We start from the raw sequence: 21,521 nt of genomic DNA on the forward strand, positions 1-21,521 counted from the left end.
GGCCTGACTAAAATGCAACTCTTACACACATTGGCTATGTGTGTCTTTTATCCTTTTTCTCAGAAAACATTACTTTGTACTGACATCGCAACTGTTCACTTGAATTCCTGTAGTGAGAGGAATGAGTAAAATGGCAACTAATTCATTAAATATTCTCAATTAATGAACGAGCAGGTGGAGGGGCTTAAGCCTAACTTGTATAAGCCATATAATTAAGTTCATATATTCACTGTTCATGTTTTAGATGTGGGCTCACGCTAGAGATTTTGGATCTCAGAACCATAAGGGTACAGAAAGCTTTCCTAATGAGCTTGGGCGGGCCCACAAAGGTGCTGGGCTCCAGCACAGCCAGGTACCACCTGTGTCTTCACTGGGCTGGCTGACAGGAGCAAGAGCTGCGTGTGCTTCTGAGGTGCAGGAGCGCCGGGCTTCGGTCAGGGTGAGTGGGCTCTGCGAGCCTGCAGAGGTCTAGGTGCGGGCCTTCCAGCTAGAAGGCGGGGTAGGGAGTGCTCGGTGAGCTGGTCCCAGCAGGTGGAACCTAGACAGGGGCCAGGCCTGTGCCCTTCACCAAACCAGCCTCTGCTGCCTCCCACTTCCTGCCCCATGTACCGAAGTTGGACCACACTGCTTTTTCTAAGAGCATGCATCCGTGGCCCAGAATCAAATGAGGCCACTTTTTAAAAATTTCTAACTGTTAAAAGGAAGAACCTCAATAAAATTTTGATTGTTTTCCACTTAGATTTCTAATTGTTCCTGTTGGGAAATGAGGCTTTTGGTTTTTCCATGTTATTCTGTCATTTTTCCTTCACACTTGTGTTCCAGACAGCCTAGATAATACCCATAATACAGCATGCTATTCCCAGGTTAAGGATGGTTTCTGGTGCTGAGATCCTAAAGCCTATTTGATAACATAGGAACAAAATAAGCAGTGGGCCTTACGGTGTGGGTCACTGCCATCTGCCTTTCATCATTAAATTTATTACTGATAGGTGTGTTGGGGACGTGGTTGCCGCTTATCAAAGAACTGTCCAGGCAGTGCTTATTTTACTGTGTGGCTTCAGTTGTGTATTTCCAAGTACCATTTCATTTGAAGTGCATGAGGAAAAGTTCTCAAAGCCATGAATTCTTTTCTCCTGCCATTTCTAGGAGTTGTAAGAAGAGTGTGGGAGTCAGGTCTTTAGGTCACAGATCTATGTAGCGTCATAACTTGTGCAATTCCTTCAACTTCTGTGAGATAGCATTTCTTTCTTTCTTTCTAAAATGAAAGGGAGAAATTGTACCAGATAATATAGTAAGCATGATTATAAATATTTGTTTTCCTGGTAATTAAAAATACTTAGTAAAATTGACATTATAGTAACAGTACTACTATTTGAACATTTGCTTTTTTGATTGTACACTTGGTTAAGTTAACTAATCCCTTACATTTTTATGAAATGTAGGGTTGATATATTTTGTGTTACTTGCCTCTCTCATGTTTTTTAAATATACTTAACTGAAAAGTGGTGGGAGAATTCCTTTATTTCTATGGGGTGGGAGAACTGCTGCCTTCAGGCTTATGGATAAAAAACCTTCAGTATCATCATCACATTTATCACAGTGCTGTGCTGATTGTACAGTAATGTTCACTAAGCATTTATGAGGGGGTGAAAGCCTTTCATCCTAATCTGAAGCAGATTCTTTAAAGAGGTTCAGAATTGTTTGTGGTGACTTTTTAATATAAAAATATTTGCCCAGGAGTTGTGTAGCAGCTTGTATTTCCAGGGAACACTGAAATTGCATACTTTTAGTTATTGATTACACTTAGTTCATTTTTATACTTTAATTCCAAATTATGGGTGGCTACACACATTAATTTCTGTAGAATATCCATGTCTCTAAACTGATAGAAGTAATTCCCTTGGCAAATTGAGCTTTAATAGGATCTGTAATTTGCTTGTAATCACAGTGTAATATAATTATTTTCGTCTAATAACATTACAGTTCACTACAAACCAGCAACATAAAAACCAGGTTAAAAATTAGGACTCTTCACCCTTTTTGAATTTTTCTTAAAATATATTTGTATTACTATTACAAAGGATTCAGGTTGCAGTTCTTAAAACTTACTGTCAATTAAAAATTAATGTGCTTTTAGAAACATTTTCATTATGATTTATTTTTCTCCCTGTAAATATAACCTCTTTAAAAGTAGCACGGATTCACTTTAGAAGACACAGAAAATATAGGAAAAAGTTTTGAAAAGGAAATACAGTTCATACATATATTTGTCTAATAGAGAAACCGTTTACTTAGCATTTGGGAGTATTTTTCCCCTTTTCATATGTAAAAAAACTGCTTTTGGGAACAAAATTAAACTCATTCTGTAGGCAGTTTTGTCACTAATATTTTTTGTACTTGGAATTATATGAACAGTATTTGCCAATGTCATTGAATATTGTTTCTCAGCTTACCTGATCATTGCAATCATAAATGTTTTTTAAGCCAAAATAGAATTACCTGCAACATATGTAACTGCTGTTCATAACTGTCCTATGTACCTTTGAAATGATTCCTAGATAGATCCAGCTCATAATTGCCATAAAAATCCTTGTTCTAAACTTGATTCTGGGGATGGGGAGATGGCTCAGTAGAGTAAGTGCTTGCCTGGCAAGCGCAAGGTCCTGAGTTCAATCCCCAGTACTGCAATAAATAAATAAATAAACAAACTTGATTCTATGTTTTTAGCTGCTTTTTATTTCTAGTTTTTATTGTTATAAATCAGGCAAAATTAAGCACCTATGTTCTTTTGTTGGTCACAAATCCCATATTGCTATAAAGAAAGATAAACTCGAGGCTTTTATAGGAAAATGGATGCAATAGAGACCATATTCATAAGTGAAATAAATCAGACTCGTGTGTAAACATTGTATTGTTCCCTAGTGTAAGAAGCTGAAAGAGTAAATAAAGCCCAACAATTACAGTAGATATTGTAAAAGGAAAAGAAACTGCTCGAAAGGAACAAATAATAGAGATGGGGAAAGGAGAAAAGAAGGAAGAATACATAAGTGTTAGCTAAGAGAGGGCTGGAGAGATAGCTCAGTGGCATAAGTGCCTGCCTGGTAAGTGTAAAGTCCTGAGTTCAGTCCCTGGTACCATAAAAAATAAAAACATAGCTAAGATACTTATACTACTAATTTCTATTAACTCATTGAAAGGAACAGTTAGTGCTTATGTTGTTTGATCAATTTTGCATGCCTGCATCTGGTAATCTGAGCAAGTACCTTGAAGATAACATGCAATGTAATAACCATTGTTAATTTCCTATCATCTTGTTTTGAAATTCTGTATCATTTTTATTGTCTTCTTTATTCTCTTTAAACCACTTGTTTAACATCAAAATAATCCCATATTGCCACTTATGCCTAAGTGCAAGTCTTCGCTGTCAGTTATCACCTATTTTACCAGGAAAAAAGTTTTATAACTAGCATGCATACGTAAATTCATTGATAATTTAACTATAATGTTACACAAGTTCACATTTTCTGTAAAATACTGCATACATTTTAATTAAAAAACTTTAATCTAAGTCAGTGGTGATTGTGCCTCTGAGATTTTTCCTCCGCAAACAATCTAAAGCACTTTACTCGTGTGAAATTGAGATGGTCCATGCGTACGTAACCCTCTCGGCGGTGATGGCCGTGAGCAGAGCTGCTACTCCCAGCCAGCGTTTGACATTTTGAGGTAATCGCATGGGTCGTGGCTCATCCGACTTTGGCTCTTATTTCTTTTTTCTTTCCTTCTCTTTTCAAAAGTACAGTGTATTCTCTCGCTGATTCCTGAAAGTTTACACTGTTGATTGACCGTGTGATTTGTTTTGAAAAATACAACATTTAGGGATGTGTCTTGAGTGGACTCTGAACAGGAGGCCACATGCTTTCTGCTTCTCAGGAGGTGTGTATGTTGGGGAGGAGGGAAGATTTTAGAGAGGAGGCTGGCAGTGTCTAGATTCCTGAAAATGTCACGAGTGGTCCGAAGGCATTGAGCACTTGCGGCAGAAGCTGGCGGTACCTCTGGAGGTGCACACCACTTACACTCCTGTCTGGCAGCATAGTAGTGTCAGTTTTACAGCATCACCGTCAGCATCACTATCATGGGGTTTTATGGTCTTTGTTTCCATGAATAAGTAAGTGTCCCATCCAAGAGTGGCACCGGGTTGAGGTGCTCCCTTCTTACGTGTTACACCCGCTTGGCTGAGCTTCGCCTGTCTGACCTGCCCCCTCCCTCTCAGGCACCGCAGTTGCTGTTCTGTTTCTGCCTTGTCTCTGGGGCTGCAGCTTAGCCACTGTCTGCTTGCAGTGTAGCTCTCTTGCCTGGAGCCATCAGTGGGCCATCACTTGTACAATTTATTGCATGTAAATGTGGCAGTTACACACCACTGTGTGTCCTGAGGTGCTTGTAGGCCAAAGGGGGGCATTACAACACCACGTAAATAACCTCACCCTTCCAAATCGCAGAAGAGCAGTGTGGGTCTATATTCTCTTTACCTGGAAGCCAACAGCCAAGGCTAAAAGTATTGGTTTGTATGAGAGCATTGTAATTCTGTAGTAAGCTGAAATGAAATTAAATGTACTGTGCATGCAAACCTTTCAGGCCTTTATAAATGCTTGCTCTCCTATCTGTGGCACTGGTCTGCCACATCTGTGCCTGTGTCCAGAGGATGGTGAGAGAAAAGTGGTCTCTTTCTTGCCTTTGCTCTGTTTTCAGCCTTATGGTCGGTCAGTCTGTCTGTCTGTCCCTCTTTCTCATTGTCTGTCTGTCTCTCTCTTCTGTGTGTCTGTCTGTCTGTCTCTGTCTCTAACTCTCTCTCTCTCTCTCTCTCTCTCTCTCTCTCTCTCTCTGTATTTTAGTACAGGGTCTACAAGGTCTACAGGGTCTCACTACGTGGATTGGACTCAGTGATTCTCCTGTGTTCAGCTGCCCAAGAGCTGGGATTATAGGTACGCACCACCACACCCAGCCTTAATCACAGTCTCAGCGCACCCCAGGGGCGGGGCCTGCAGGAGGTTGAACCCTGGCCCCTGAGCTCTGCCTAAGTAGGTGCTTTAGTCTGCTAAGCTATTTGGCCATTCCTGGTTCCTCTCTCTCTCTAAAACTTTTTCTGTTGGTTGACAGGCAAACATAGGTTTTTCTAGACTACTGGCTCATTTTAATTATCCCCAAAGTAAAACTCATATTTCTAGTAGAACTTTCTGTATGGAAAAGGTTATGTTTTTGTCGTGTGTCAAGGTTTTCAAATGTGTCATTTGGCTGACACAACCACTGGGAGGTCAAGTTGTCTTTTCTCTGAAATTTGATATTTTGCTTCTGTGAGATATTGTTATAAAAGTAACTATTTACAGTGAACGTTTTGGAAAATCAGAAGCAAAGCCTAGCTGATAGCAGAGAAGATTAATCTGTTTAAGAATGGCAAACACTGTTGTATATTTTAAAATATGTAAGTAGCAGAGAATATTTGCCTCAGGTTCTGGAGTGAGATTATGGTTCAATAGAAATATGTAAATGAAGCTTTTGTCCCTTAAGAGTCAATGAAACATATTATCTTCTCATTTATAGAGAAACTTCAATATTTGAATCATCTACTAAGTCTATTAATTTAAAGCCAAGAGAACAAAAGACAGGAGGTAGAAAAGGCAAGCCTGTAACAGTTATCTCTATAAATTTATAAATGTCATAATAGTTTTAAGAGTGTTAATTTTGCAAGACGAACACAATCTTGTCAACAGCATCAGTGTAAATTGAATTCTGAAAAACAATTTAGACTACATTTTTTGTAGAAATTTAAATGTACAGAACAACTTGGCAGGGAGTATGTGAGATGCATACCCATCTCTCCACAGAATGTCCCCTGTATTAACGTTGTGTCTTCATGTAATATATGCATTACATTTAATAATTTAATGATGGCATATTGATGCTGTATCATTGATGTATAATCCATAGTTTAATTTGAAGTTCTTTCTCTATTGTATAGTTCTGTGGATTTCTAGCAGTGTCTACAGCACAGTTTCGTGTAGTTTCACTGCACCCTGCAGAGCACTTGTCCACCCCTCTTTTCCTTCCTGTCAGTTTACTGTCCCAATAGCTTTGTCTTGGGTTACAGTTCAAATGAGAAAATTTATTCCTGAAATATCTTGGTGTGCTTTGTAAAGTTCAGTTAAAAAGCAGTCTATATAATTTTTTTTCTTTTTATTTTCCACTACAAAATGGTCCTTCATTTATTACTTTCTCTGAGTTCAATGAGAAGAAAGATTTGTACTAATAGTGTTTAGACAAGATATTATGTCTGCATCTTGTACTGTGAATAACTATAGTAGGAAATAAGGCACTTTGGGATCATTTTAAATATATGTGCATACAAAATGTAAAAGTCTAAAGGGTTCATTTTATGATGCCTATGTTCTGAACTTTAAGGAATTGATCATTTCTTAATTGACAATGGAAGTTTTGATATAGAAGTCAATAGTTACTTGGCTATCTTACCCTTACCTGCACAATATAAGTTCTTCATTATTTTCTGGCATTTGTATTTAAGACCATGCCCTTGAACATGTAAAGAAGCAAAATTACTGAAAACAAAATAAACTGCTATCCTCAGGACACAGGGAAAGCAAGTGTTAAAAAACAGCCTTCCTTTTTAATAAGAGCAGATAGAGGACAGTAGAGTGCATGTGCTTCTCGCAGATGGACGTGCAGTGACCCGTAGCACCGGCTGAGCTGCCAGAGTCTCAGGCTGCTTTTGTAAAAGCATGGTCCTTATAGCTTTAAAATTTTATGTATCAAGTACAAAAAGTAAGGCAAATACTTACTATATATAATGGTGTTCAAAAAGAAATTAGTTCTTCAGTTAAAATGTTTGCATTTAAAGTAAAGCATTAGGGGCTGGGGAGATAGCTCAATAGAATAAGTGCTTGTCTGGCAAGCACAAGGTCCTGAGTTCAATCGCCAGTACCACTAAAAAAATAAATAAAGTAAAGCAGTATAACCTAAAATACCAAGTGACTACAGGTGTGTGGGTTCAGTTTGGTTCCTTTTTTAATATGAAGTACAGTAAGCTTTTTAAAGCCAGCCCATAAAAGATAATGTTTAATCATTAAATCAGTCTTGAACTTTATAAGCCATAAGAAGTAAGTAAGCTCAGGGCTGGCCAGATAGCTCAGTGGACTAAAGCACCTGCTTTGGCAGAGTGCAGCGGCCGGGGTTTGATCCCTAGTGTGCCATGCCAGCCTCGCCCCAGAGGCATGTAAGACAGTGATTGAGGCTGGGCATGGTGGCACGCCTTGGGAGGTTGAAAACAGGCGAATCACTATGAGTCTGATCTGTGTAGTGAGACCCTGTGGACTCCATAAACCCTGGCCTAAATACATTTTTAAAAAATCTCTTCATTCATGCTAAGGTGTTAAGAATGATGAATATCTGTAAACATTTTAGTATTTTTTTATATTACTTTCAGAATATATGTCTTGGAGGATGGATTTGATGTAGGTTTATATTATGAAATTTAAAAACCAGACCAGTCAGTTAAAATGTATTTCATCAACTATTATGTGATCTTCCTATGGGCCCTGATTGAGCTAAAAGAATATAGAACCAACAAATATCATGACAGCACTGCCTTATATATTTCAAGAGAATTTTTCAAAACATGACTGATCCCTAAAGGCAGTTTGTTCAGCTACTTTTATAACAACGTGTCTGTCCATTTGGTTGTTTTACAAGCCCTATAGCTCTAGATGACCCTATGTCCGAAGTTACCTGGTTGAGTCCCCTCTGAGAGAGTGTTAGTAACAGACTGCCCTGTGTTTGGAATTTCCAGTTCTAAAACAATAGAATCATGCCCTTTTGCTTGTCTGTCCCATTTCTTGTACTCTTCAGTTCAGATTGACAAGAATTTTCCAAGTTTGGAATTAATGTTGCTATTTAATAGATTGAGAAGCTGGCATCTAGAGAATTTTCGGGGTGGTACTCAAACAGTACTGCTCATATATAGCAGTGGGAGATTATAAATTTTAGTCTTCTATACAAAAATCTCATGTTCTGATGTATCACACAATAGCCCACACAGTAAGGACTCTTGTCATAGTTAATCCACAGCTTTGTAATATTAGGCATATTGTTTTAGAATCTTTAAAAAACTGTTTTAAAATTATTTCCTCAAAAAATATGTAGAAGCAAACTAAAACATAATTTATTTAAGTGATAAACTGACAGTTGTTACTGTCCTAGGTACATGTAAAGCCCATTTCTTAGAAGTCCCGGGTACTATCGAAGACAAAACAGGTATAAATCGTGGGTGACGCTTAGCAGTATATCCAAATGATCTTCAGTCCTGATGTGTTAAGGCACGCTCTATGGGAGCTTTTCAAAGTCTACATTTTTTAAGGCTTCAGGTGATTCTAATCTATGACCAGCATTAGGTGCACGTCATTTTCACTAGAAGAAGTGAAAGATTCACCAGGTGGTGATGGTGACCGGAGGGAGACACACACAGTGCCCTGGGGCACAAACAAGTGGGAGGTTTAGGTTTCTTTCATTGAACAAAATGCCTAAAATGGAAGTTAGATTGAAATATTTATTCAGGAAAAAAATCTGATTAGAAAAGTTCAAATACGGTCCTCAAATCACTTGAAGGAACATTCACTGGAAGTTATGTGTAACACTTTGTTGAGTGGATTATTATGAATAAAACTAACTTTTGGACTTATGAAGAAGATAAGATGCTTATATTTATCTTTAGGTTTTTACACATTGATTTTACAAATATGTTAGTGCATTTGTCTTACTAGACTTTAGTGCTCACAATATTATTTCTTAATATATATTGTGAAAAAAAAATTCAACTTTACTAGGTCCGTTGAGGGATATTGTATAATGTTTTGGAAGATGAACTTTCTTTACAAAGGTCCAGTGTTCCCATGCAGGCTTCATGCCTCTAGAAGGAATGTTGTCTTTGCTTGATAATGTGAACATAGTTAAATTCAAGCTTTGCATATGAGGGAAATCAGTAGCAAAAACTCAGCAGATATCACCACCCCATGCAAAAATATGAATAGGTTTTACTGAAAAACAAACATCAAACACACACATCTGATACTGCCTTGAGTAGCCCAGTATTGTTGTATCAACAATCGAGAAGTTGGTAATCATGGGTAGAATTTTAATATGAAGTCTTTGCTTCTTTCGACAAAAACATACCTTCTTTGTCACACTGCAAAGTTGTAAGCTTTTCATCATGTCTGATCTTTGCAGCGCTCCTGCCTGTTCGAGCCTCCATTTCCTCTTACTTTCCTGTGTGTGTACTTACTGTGCTTGCCTTTGGTCTGTAGCTGGTTAGTGATTTGGCTTTTTCTCTTCCATCTGCTTCTCTAGAAATTTCAGTCCTCTTTTGCTGTTCGTTCTGCTTCTGTCCCCAACCACAGCCTTCCATTTAGGGACCCAAAGCTGAGGCATGGCATTGCAGTTTCCTCTTCCTAAACATAGACACGAATTCCAAATGAATCCAGGGGTCTTTCATGTCAAAAGATGTACCACAGCGGCTAGAGCCCATGTGCTCATGAGGTCTCTGGCTTTACAGATACATGTGTGCAGCGCAAAGCTGAGTGGCTTTCCCCGCCACATTGTCAGCACGTCACAGGAGGTTAGGAGGGGCTGTCAGAATGGGGCTCTACCTCAGCACTGAAAATGGATGCATGGTGCAGTAGGGATTCTGTCCTCTCTCTACTGATACGGTACTATTTTTAATATGCTGGCAGCATTTCATATGCTATATGTGAGGAAAACCACTGTGTATGTCTGGCATTTGTCTTTAATACATTAATGAATGGTCTGGAGTCTTTGTTTTATCCTTTTGTATTTTTGTCAGTACTTTGGTTTGAGTGTATGAGAAAGCTGTATAACGCTCAAGCTTCTAAGAGCACGAGAGGTCTTGCTGTTTGATCTTTGCAGCTTTCTAGAAGGTGCAGCAGAAGCAGGAGAGAAATACTCTTTTTCTGCAGCCATGCAAGAGCTTGAGGAGACATTTTTCTCAGTGTGGGATTAAATGGAGTCCTTCGGAAGAAGATAGGCTCCTGTTTCTCATCCAGCAAATCTGAGCAGCTTGCAAATCTCAGCAAAGCTTTATGCCTCAAGCTCAGCCTCTTTACAAATAATCTGTGTATTTCTCAGTCCAGAATGGTCATAGTTTGCCAAAGTGGCCCTTCATTTGCCTAAGGAACTGTCTCTGTAGCGGGGTACAGTGCTCGCCCTGGGCTTGGAAACAGACATGTCTGAGTTAGGAGAAAACAGCTTTGCCATGGAAATAATCACTATTTCCAAAATAAGAGTTTTGGATAGATTTGGCACAGTAAAACAGAAAAAGTATGAAGAATATATTTAAGGTCAAGTAAATAGTGGTATGTAATCACTATGTGTTTAATGATGTATTTTGTATTTTTAATAATAAATTAATTGGTATCATTTATGAAAACAGCCTAAACAAAGAGTAACTGTATGGTAAATGTACTGATAAATAACCCTTACATTGTTCAGCAAAGAAATTAAATCATAAGGTGAGAACTGAGATATTGTTCTAGTTGGAAAAATAGGTGATACTAACAGCTTTTACAAAATAGTTTGCTTTACACTGTTTATTTTCTTTTGTTTCTTACTGTTTTGGGGATTTTAAGACTCTCAGTTTCAGAACATGAAATAAAAATCTTGTTACTTAGAATTCATACAGACTTGGATGGTTCATTTTTATTTTTCTAATTTGTATGATTTTGTAACAAAGTAATTATGTTAAGAAGAGGGGGGAACATTAAGACTTCAACCCATTTCCTTTCTTAGTTGACCTGGTACCATTGTTGATGTATTTTTTCTTTTCCCATTGTTGCTGAATAAAATGCTCTTGAGTGCATTGCATATTGTCTATTGTATGTTTTGAATAGAACTATAATTTACATTCTGTAAGAAAGGCTTTAAGAAATGTTTTGTTTCTTTTAAATGTATTCTCACATTTTGGGGAAGAGAACAGCAAACCGGTGTGAAATGACGAACAACATAGTTTTATGTGTTTTGCTACCATGATAAAGCTGAAGAACACCTTTTGGTTTCCATCTAACAGGACAGTGATGTGATGTCTGTGTTAGCCTGCTCAAATTAGATGTAGTCGAGACAGTCCAGCTTGCTCTGTCAAGGTCAGGCTGATCTATACCAGTGAACTCTTGGGCCATACTGCGCCTCAGAAGTAGGAGTTTAATAAATGCTTGCTGAGTTTATGAGCTAATGCATGTATGAACAGGTGTACATTTGATGCTCAATAACAAGCTGAGAACAGTGTTATTGTTCTCAAATCTTAGACTCTTTATTAAGTTTTGCTCACTAAAAATTACAATAATTCAAGTGAACTTGAATAGATATATCATTATTTTAAATTAAACAAAAAGTGAGGCTGGGAAGATGGCTCAGTAGAATAAGCGCTTGCCTGGCAAGCACAAGGACTTGAGTTCAATCCCAGGTTCCACCAAAATAAATGAATGAATGAATCAATCAATCAATCAAAACAAAAGCATAGAATTTAAAATTTGCAATATGAAAGTTACCTAAAATTACTTTCTAAGATACTAATATAAGCTTGTATATTTTTAAAAAAAATTATCCTACACTGAGTTGTAATCTACTTGTAATAAATGATTTAAATTTAGTAATTTAGGGATTGAGCTTGAGAAGTTATAAAATTTTGTGTCAAACGTAATATAGTACCTCTTGTACCAAATATGAAAGAAGTATTGTACAGTTTTCCAGTTAATAGTAAGTATTCAGATGAGAGTAGTGTGCAGGTGTACAGCTATACATTGTAGAACGTTAAAGTCAGAAGAGATGCTAATCTAATGAAAACTCAAATTGGTCTTTAACAGAAAAAACAAGACTGCTAAGTTAAACCAACAAAATAGATGTTTTAATTAAATACAGTATTTCTACAACTCTAAGAATATTCTGTATTTCAAACCTGTCTTCTCCAAGATTCTATGTCAATTTACTGTTCCTGTTGAGATTCCTGTGGCCTCTTCCATGAAGAACTGGTTTTGCCCATTCCCACAAGTGTGTTTGTCTTTTTTACTGGAATAAAAGTGTCTCGTTGGTAGATGGTTTGTCTCACCCCGCTTTGCGCCTTTCCCTCTCCACTTCTAATCACTACCATAGAACACTGCTTCAGATATTTAGGAAGGGAATCAGTGTCTCATAATAAGAGAAATTAAGCATTCAATAATAAGTCCTGCAACCATTAAAATGTGTGACTAAGACATAAATATGTCTTCCATCTTTCTCCCCACAGTCTCCAAACGCCCACAGCTACCCCGATATGGAAGCCGTTCCCCTGTTGCTAAATAACGTGAAAGGGGAGCCTCCAGAGGACTCGTTACCTGTCGATCACTTCCAAACACAAACTGAGCCTGTGGACTTGTCAATAAACAAAGCCAGGACATCCCCCACTGCCGTTTCATCCTCCCCGGTTTCCATGACTGCCTCTGCCTCGTCACCTTCTTCAACTTCAACCTCGTCATCATCTTCCAGTCGCCCAGCCTCATCCCCAACCGTTATAACATCCGTCTCTTCAGCATCATCGTCGTCAACAGTATTAACTCCAGGACCCCTTGTTGCCTCTGCATCTGGTGTGGGAGGCCAGCAGTTTTTGCACATTATCCATCCTGTTCCGCCTTCAAGTCCCATGAATTTACAGTCTAACAAACTGAGCCACGTTCACCGCATCCCTGTGGTGGTGCAGTCGGTGCCTGTTGTCTACACAGCTGTGCGTTCACCTGGAAATGTGAACAACACTATTGTCGTGCCGCTTTTGGAGGATGGGAGAAGCCATGGCAAAGGTAAGAGACAAAGCCTTGATTTATTTCAGCAGTACCAATAACTATTATTTTTTTTTAATGAATACAACCTTAATTATATGCAAAAACTGCATCAAAAGAAGCTCTCTGCTCATTGAGCAGAATACAGTGCAGCAGGAGCCCTGTTCTTGTAAATATTGTTTCAGTTATTTTTATTAATCAAGTCATATATCAGAATTCAAATACCTAAAGTAGCAAAATAATGCTTAATTATTTAAATGTTCAAATGGAGAGGGCCAATTGGCTAGTAGAAAAGTGTGAGTACATGAATATCTCATGGAAATTATGCATTGTGAAGTTTTTAAAAAAGTAAATCATGGTATTTCTTCTTCATTTATTCAGACTGAAACTTGTTTGTTTTTCAGTAATATAAAATGCCTTGAAGTCGCAGTGCCTAGAATCTGACTGCTCACTTTGAGCACTTGTAAATTAGGTTACCCTTAAAATAATGACAATTTGAGGACTTGGCTGGAAGAGATATTTGTATTCTGAAAAGTCTTAAGTTTTTTCAAACAGGATAATAATATAATGGAGTTATTTCAAAATGCAATTTTAATTTTACCTTCTAGAGTTTAGAAGACAGAAAAGTATTTTGCCCATGAATGCGTATAATAGTATCTAGTTACTTCATTTAATTTCATAGCTATGCAGCTTACCTTGAAGTTATTTTCTACTTCTAGGTTCTTACATTTTTCCAGAATGAATGTGATGGCTTCACCTTGCTCATTCTTTCCCCCTGCCCAAGAATCTAAAAAGAAAGCCACCTGTCCATGGAAATGTAAACTCCCATAGTCGCTGACTTGCTGGATAGCTAAACATCTCTTTTGCCTTTAGAGCCTCAATAGAATGCTACATTAACACTTGTGTTCCTTTTGCTTTGAAACCGTGTTACTACTGAGGACTACCCTCAAACTACAGTTGGTGAATCTAGAAAACACTGTCTGTTCATAAATGCTAGTGTACATGATTTTTGGTCCTTGCATAAGGTATAATTCAATAGAGAATATATTTGATTACATACTTAGATTATGCATATCTATACTATAAAATTATATGTTCACTATTGACAAGTGATTGTTTTACCTATGTTGACTTTCTTCAAAGTTCTGAAATGAATTGCCCCTTCCCAGTTTAGCAAAATTAAAATCTCATTATTCAGAGCATGCAAGAATTTTAGGCTGCAAACTCGAGGTGTTCTTGCTTGGCTGTCAGCCTCTGTCTTTCTTGCTGTCTGGGGCCAGGAGGTATCTGTCACTGTGTAAAGAACGGGTGGAGGAACAGTGTGAAGGAGGAAGCTTTTGCATTGCTTTTACTCCAGCTAAATATTTGGTCCAGCCATGCTTCCAATCAAATTAACTTAAATAGTAACAGCCTAAGTGAGCTTTAGATAATAATAACATAAATCAGATATGAGGCATTATCAAAAATATGGTGGATATTTACATATGTCTGAAAAATTACAGTAAAAAACACTTTGCCATTAATTCTCCTCAAAATACTCTCCTTTGTTTCAAATGCACTTTTCCCATTATTCGCTTCGCTTTCTGAAGATGTTCTGGAAGTTCTCTGGTGAGGCTCTGGTTTTGCTTCCTTTCGACTTTGAAGAAGAGCCAGGAGTTGCCTGGCAGCAGATGCAGTGAATAAGGTGGAAGAGGACACACCATTCTGTTTTTCAGACCTGCCTTTCCCACTGAGGGCACTCAGCAGCAGCATTTGCCACTTTTTATAACTCCTTGTAAATACACGAGAGAAGACTTTGAGAACTGTTTCAAAAAATGGCAACGATGATGTGATGGATGCATTTGAAACAAGGAGTAGTATTTTTAGGGAATTAATGGCAGTTTTTTTTAACTGTAATTTAGAAAAATTGTTCATCATATATTTTGATCATGCCTTATGTTTATTTTCCTTCTCAATTCAAAGATACCATAAAATTTTCAAAAATTAGGAATTAACAAGTAGTGGAACATACAAGCTTGCATATTATATTATATATTTGTTAGTATTTAGTATGATGATAGAGTCCTATTTTTCTATAATAGCACTAAAGAGAAAATACTGCCTTCATTATGAAGTTCTTTAATAAATATTTTAATGTTGCTCATGACCTTTTATACAGTTTTGAGTCACTAATAAGGAAGCATAAGAGATATCTTTTATTTGCCATTATCCTTTTATGTGAGAGGTTTTTTTGCTTAATAGGTATAATATATAAAGAATATGGCTAAAATCTAATTTTCTAGAAAATATATCATTGCAGACCTTTAAGACTGAGGATGTAGTTCATCCCTTATATAAGCACATTTGTTAGTTTCATTTCCACAGTATTTTTTTATTCTGTAGTTTTATTTCATATCATGAATAGAAATGTATTTAATCATAAGCCTGTGAGACTATGTTCTAGTTGTTAGGAACAGTAGATTTGAGATCAGAGGTGTGTGAGTTAGAATCCTGCTTCTCTCACAGCTGTGGATATGAGACATTTAATCTCTCTAATCTTCATTTTCATCAGCGATAAAATGGGGATAATAACATGTATTCTAAATTGTTGGGAAAATTAAGAGCATACTATAAAGGCCTAACGGTGGTCAAGTACCAATAAATGTTTGTAGTCATTTATTATTATTTTTCTCCGAAAGTACTGAAATAGTAATGTTTAAAGTTTCTTTCTTAGAAAAGCAGAAAGTTGGGAGAAAAATTTTTTGCTGAATTATCCCAAAATGTTGGTATGGATATTTGTCTTGAAGTTATAAGACACATCATAGGAGACGAGAGATTATTATGAGGAGTTGTCTAGAAAATCACATTTTTCTTTTATTAGTTCATATTAATTTTTTATAATCACTATATTCTACAAATACTGCTATAGCATTTTACAAGTTTTTTTATTGTTTAACTGATTAATTAGATGATACTAAAAGTGTCCTGTGGAGGAGGTTTGCCTGCTTCATAGAATGAATAAAAAATAGACATTTCAGAGGTTCCTCAGCTCTTATTTTGCATAGCTGCAACTGGCCACTGCACCAGCAATGAAAGGGCACCGATGAAGGGAGCCCCTGTTTCCCCTTTCACTTGAGACCCGTATGTTGTGCACAAATGAGCAAAAGCCAAGGCCATAGAAGAACTGGATTTTCAAAAGTGTTGGTAAACAAAAATACTAAATTTAATTCAGATGAATTAGATGACTGTACTGGCTAAGGGCTGTTAAAGTTTGTATAATGTATCTGTTCTTTAATAGGAAAATGTTACCCTATATATTAAACAAAGGCCTATGGATATATATGGTCATATCTAAGCTAACACAGTGTGTAATTTGAGTCATTTACTCATTCAAATATTTATTAAGCATCAGTCAGTATCAGGTATTGTTGATGCCAGTGATACAGTGGTAAACAAAACACTGTGTTTTGATCTTGCAGCCTTAAATTCTAATGGGAGACATAAATATTAAGTCATATAAACTAACTGTTCATTGTGGCAAAAATTGAATTAAAATGGACTACCAGGGATTATATTCCCAGTGGAAATTCATTCATTCATTCATTCATTCATTCATTCATTCATTCATTCATTCATTTACGAGACAGGGTCTTGCTATGTAACACAGGCTGGCTCTTGAACTCCCTTGTGTAGCCTAGGCTGGTCTTGAATTCACACCAATCCTTTTGCCTCAGCCTCCTGAATTCTGGGATTACAGCAGTGTGCCACCATTCCTGGCAGTTTAATTATAATTTTTTAAAAACAAGGTTGTTTTTGATAAAAGTGTTTTCACTGTATTGGTAAGTGCAATTAATCAGACCCACATGTGAAAATAAAATAAAAATGTTTTCACAGAGGATACTATATGTGGGAAGAAGAAACAGTATGACTCTGGTGCAGGGAGGACAGGAGAGGGCTTGGGGCTGTGGTAGAGTAAGAGTCTACAAGGAATCAATGGAAACAACGTTGGCTTAGAGGAAGGACAAATCATCAGTTAAGCCAGAGCACGTCATATCTCAGTGGGGACATGAATATAATACATAAACAAAGGCGCAGCAGTGTTCTGGAATGAACATGAAAGAATGTTAAAAGAAAATAATTTAAAATAGAGCTACGAAAGCCAGGATTGAGAAGAGATCTTTTGAAGAAGTTATTTTTTATTGAATACCAAAAGGACAGGTAGCACTTAACTCCAAAGTAATGCTGACGGGTGCAGAGCTCCCCATGTAGACGTTTCCTTACCATGAAAGCTGGACCTAACATCCGTAAGCAAGACCCAGAAAGGATGATTGACTGCATAAATAATCAGCCCCAGAATTGCAGTCCAGTCTGAGGCCGTCTGTGGCATTTTTCCCAGGAGAATTTTTGTTTGTTTTTTTTTACAGATGCTTGGTAGCAGAAAACCAGAATGTGATAGCAAATCACAAAACAGTTGTTCATTTCATTATTGTCTCCTTGGAAAAATTCGACATATTTAGAATTTTCCTCACTTTGGGTTTATAATGTATACTTATTATACACCAAGCACAGTTCTGACAACTATAGTTGCAAAGGAAGCATGTACTCATGGTTCTGGACTGCACATTACAGTGGGAACAAATACTTGTCCCATCGTGTAAGTGCTATGAAGGAAACTAAGCCATGATTTATTTGAAGAAACCTGGCTGAAAACTTAATTGAAGACAGGTGCAACTTTAGTTCTAATCAAGGAAGACTTTTCTGAGACATTGACTGTGCTGATAATACTTGGAAAGGACTGACCCAGAAAAAGAGAAATGTGGGTTCAAAGAGCCGAGGCTCACATGAGCAGGGCCTACATGAGGGGAAACATCAAGGAGGCTTGGGGGACTGGAGGGGAGGGAGCTTTTCAGAGAGTGTTGGAGAAGAAGGCCCAGGGCTCCGACAAGCAGAGCTGGAAGTCAAGGTGTAAATGATTTGGTTCGGGTTTGTAATAGGATGGGAAGCAGGTGGAAGTGGAGCTTTGAGGAGGATGTGACAGGTGGTTTTATCTTTTACAAAAATCACAGTACACTCTGAAGAATATGGGTCAGGAATAAAAATAGAAAGGCATAGTAGGGAACTATGGCAGTGTGGGTTGCAGTGGGATATGAGACAAGCAGCAGACGCAGGGATGACTTGTAGGGTTCTGGTTGAGCCATTGAGCAGATGGTAGCCTTCTACCGAGACAGGAGGAGTGAGGTGGGAAGGGAATTCCCCTTTGCTTGTGTTCAGTTTCACATGGCTGTTTTTGGTTGAAAAGGTTGCAGTGTCAGTTGGACAAGAGAGTTTAGGGCTCAGAGAAGAGGATTTGAAAAAGTACATTTGAGACACTGTGGGGTAAAGGAGGAATTTCACTCTGCCCTGGATCATTACGACTGAGAGCCAAAACAGGAAGGAAGGATGGAAGACAGGGCAGCTCCACCTTTGGAGATTAGAAGGAGAAGAGGGATCCAGGCAAGTTGGACCCATATGCTGCAAAGGAAATAAGAGAAGCTTCCAGAGCCGGCGAGTGAGTAGTGTTTTCAGGAGGCATTTGTTGGCAGCGCCAAATGCTGCTCTGGCTCTGAGTCCCATGAGGACTGAGAATGGTGGACAGGGCCAAAGAGAGTTCATCGCTGACACTGAGAAGACAAAAGACTGAGCGAGCTCTTGTTCAGGTGGACGGGATGGAAACGAGGTTGAAAGTCTACACAGCTCTTTTGGAGTGGCTTTGGTGTAATGAGTTGTAGACGTGCGAGGATAGCTGGCTGGCATCGTGCACCCTGGGGAGGCGTTCAGAGGGCTTCAGAGGTAGCAGATAACACATGGCCTGTTTGTGTGCTGTCAGCAGTTATCCAGTCGAGAGCTGAAAATAGCTGATTAATTCCATAGAGCAGCAATGGGGAACCTCTTAGAACTGCCTGTGACTCAGCCTGCTGCGGCCCACACTCCCTGGGTTCTGCGGCCCTGCTATAGAGGGAAGAATTGTAGAAGCTGAGTCTGTGAGTCCTTAATTGATCACATTATTGTTCATAGTATGCTATAGAGTAACATACCTTACAGTACTTTTATTTCTGAAGTCAAAATGGAAAAAGCTACACAATTAAAAAAGGAAAATATTAAAGCAAAAGATAGTGATCTCGACTGGCCAAATGTAAAGCATAGAAAGTAAAATTGGTTCCACTGACAGTGTACAGGTGCAGAGACAGCAGACACCGGTGCAGGATAAACACTGGGACATGAGGAACAATGAGTAAAACTGAGTTCTGCTGATAACTGGAGAAATGGCGCCAGAATTAGCATAACTGAAGGTCAGGTACACCTGATTCAATATTTAGTAGGGTGTGCAGGCCAATTTAAAGGGCAAAACAATTGTAGTTAATTTGTGGTAAACTTTGGAAAGGATTTTGTTTGTTTTGTTTACTTGGGGTTTTGTTTTGCTTTGGTACCAGGAATCAAACTCAGGACTTTGCACTTGCCAGGCAGGCACTTAGGCCATGGAGGTATCTCCCAGTCCATGAAAGGGATTTTAAAAATATTTTCACTTAGTGGGTTACTTGGTTACATTTTATAAATTCAGAAAACCTAAAGAATAATACCATGACTAGTTTTGGAAAATCTGGTCAAAGAGAGAGAGAAAAAAAAAAGGGAATTGTCACCTCCATCCCATCACTGAGCTGGTCTAGTTGAAGACACAGGCCGTCTTGGTACTGAGGTTAAGACAAAGGTGTGACAGGTGAGTGGCTTTAGACCTGAAAGTCCTGGTGCGGCCAGGTGGGGATTTTGCTGCCGCCCAGTTTCCTTCCCTAACCACTTTACTTTTCTTCTTTACTAGCTCATGTAGATGGCCTGTCATACCTCTTTTCTGTCATTATCATCTTCTCCTTAACTACTGACTGTCCAGTAGTGAAATAGGTTTACCTAGGGGGAAAAAGCTCAATCTCAGTTTCTTACGCAGCCAGTATTTTCTTTATGCAGTTGTAATAGGGAGAGCTGACTTCACCAGAATTATACAAAACATGTTTATTGTATTAAAACTTTGTACTAGAAGAGCATGGTATTTGATAAATCCCTTTCTATAAGTCCTTAGTGTTTTGTTCCTTATTTAAAACAATGGTATGCATAAGTCAATAAATATAAATTACTTTTCCCTAAAATACCTATGAACATGTTAAGAAGCCAACCCAATTTAGGGGTGCAGTTCCTCAGTCTTCCTTCAGAAGAGTGTTGCTTTCTTATTATATTTAGATAGAGACATGCAGTGAAGAGCCTCCCGAATGCACACCTTATTTTCATAGCAGCCATTCAGGAGTTCCAAAGGAGTATGGCTGTGGGCATCTACATCCCTCCAGGCTTCCTAAAACGTCCTATGCAACTTCCTGCAGGCTGTCGCTTTCCTCAAGCAGCCTATAGGATGAAGACACAGTGTATTTTTAGACGTCTGCTGTTTGTCTTTGCAAAAGGAAACATGGTCATCACAGTGATTGCTGCACACCTTGCTGGTCGGTCTGACCCCGGTCCTGACACGTTAAAGGCACTGCAAGTTTGCTCCCATGATAGACCTCATTACAGATTTCAGGATTGTGTTAATTTTCTTCTGCTGTCAGATTTCCTGCTAGTTTGGTGGCGATGTGTTAGTTCGGGTCATGGTTCTTGTCACAGACCCTCTCCTGTCCACCTTACAGATGACTGGCCTCCTTGAGCTCCCTGTTTGGTGGCGTGCTGGTGGTATCTGTCCATATGAGCAGAACAGTCCTGGGCAGACCTGTGCTTATGTGTAGTTTTCTTGGCTTGTTGGGTTCCTGAGCCACCCTTCTTCCCCTGGTAATCTTAGTCTTCTGCTTACTTTTACATGTGGTAATTGCTAGGTTCAGGCTAATGTTTTAATTGTGAATGTGCTTTTTACCAGTGAACCATGCAGTTTACCTATGTTCTTTAACATTGGTAATTAGGAAGTGGGCCTATAATGCGGCTGTGCTTAGTTTGTTACTCTTAAATGTAGGCTTTGTTAAGGGGCTGTGTCTCACTGTTTTCACTGTGAAACAAGGCAGAAGTTTATTAATAGAAAGAAGCAGGCAGTCCATAGTATGAAAAAGTTAATTTTAACCAGGAGTTGAGAATTTTTTATTTTTGTACAGATATGTTGGTGGTTTGTTGTTTGTTTGTACCTGATTTTCAGCATGGAATAGAAACTGACTTGTATTTTCTCACGTCTGGGCATGCACGTGAGGTTGAGTAGCTGCCATAAAAACAAACAAACAAACAAACATGGCTTCTTATGCTCTTGTTTATCCCAAGTATCTATAATCTGTTGATTGCTGTGCTTCATCTGGCATAGACTGGGTGAGCTCTAAGGTTAAATGAAATGACTGGCTCAGAGAGGGAGACAAAATTTCTGTAAGAGAAGTAGCAGACAAGAGAAACTTGCAGGCAAGCTCCTCAGAGACTGTTAAATGCCAGGGCGTGCATTTGGTCCACCCTTCTCCTGCATGAGTTAAATAATAAATAAAACCAAAAAGGGATGAGGAAGGCAAAAAGTAGTTGGATATCTGGGACAGTCTTGTTTCAGTGATAGATGTTATTAAGGAAGTGGAGATAGAGATAAATCTATTAGGTAAAGTAGCTCAAGGCAGAGGCTAACAGAAT

General features: G+C 38.4%; 1 protein-coding gene across 6 annotated transcripts in view; it reads left to right on the plus strand.

The window, feature by feature from the left end:
- Positions 1-21,521, plus strand: part of Klf12 (Kruppel like factor 12) — a 446,940-nt gene that overhangs the window by 290,101 nt on the left and 135,318 nt on the right. For all 6 annotated transcript variants that reach the window (XM_004626292.1, XM_023709630.1, XM_023709633.1 and 3 more), the window contains one exon: positions 12,353-12,899. In XM_004626292.1, coding sequence (XP_004626349.1) covers positions 12,353-12,899 — 547 coding nt within the window. The remainder of the gene's footprint in view (positions 1-12,352; positions 12,900-21,521) is intronic.

The sequence above is a fragment of the Octodon degus genome, unplaced genomic scaffold (assembly GCF_000260255.1).
Source record: "Octodon degus isolate 3935 unplaced genomic scaffold, OctDeg1.0 scaffold00013, whole genome shotgun sequence".
Lineage (NCBI taxonomy): Eukaryota > Metazoa > Chordata > Mammalia > Rodentia > Octodontidae > Octodon > Octodon degus.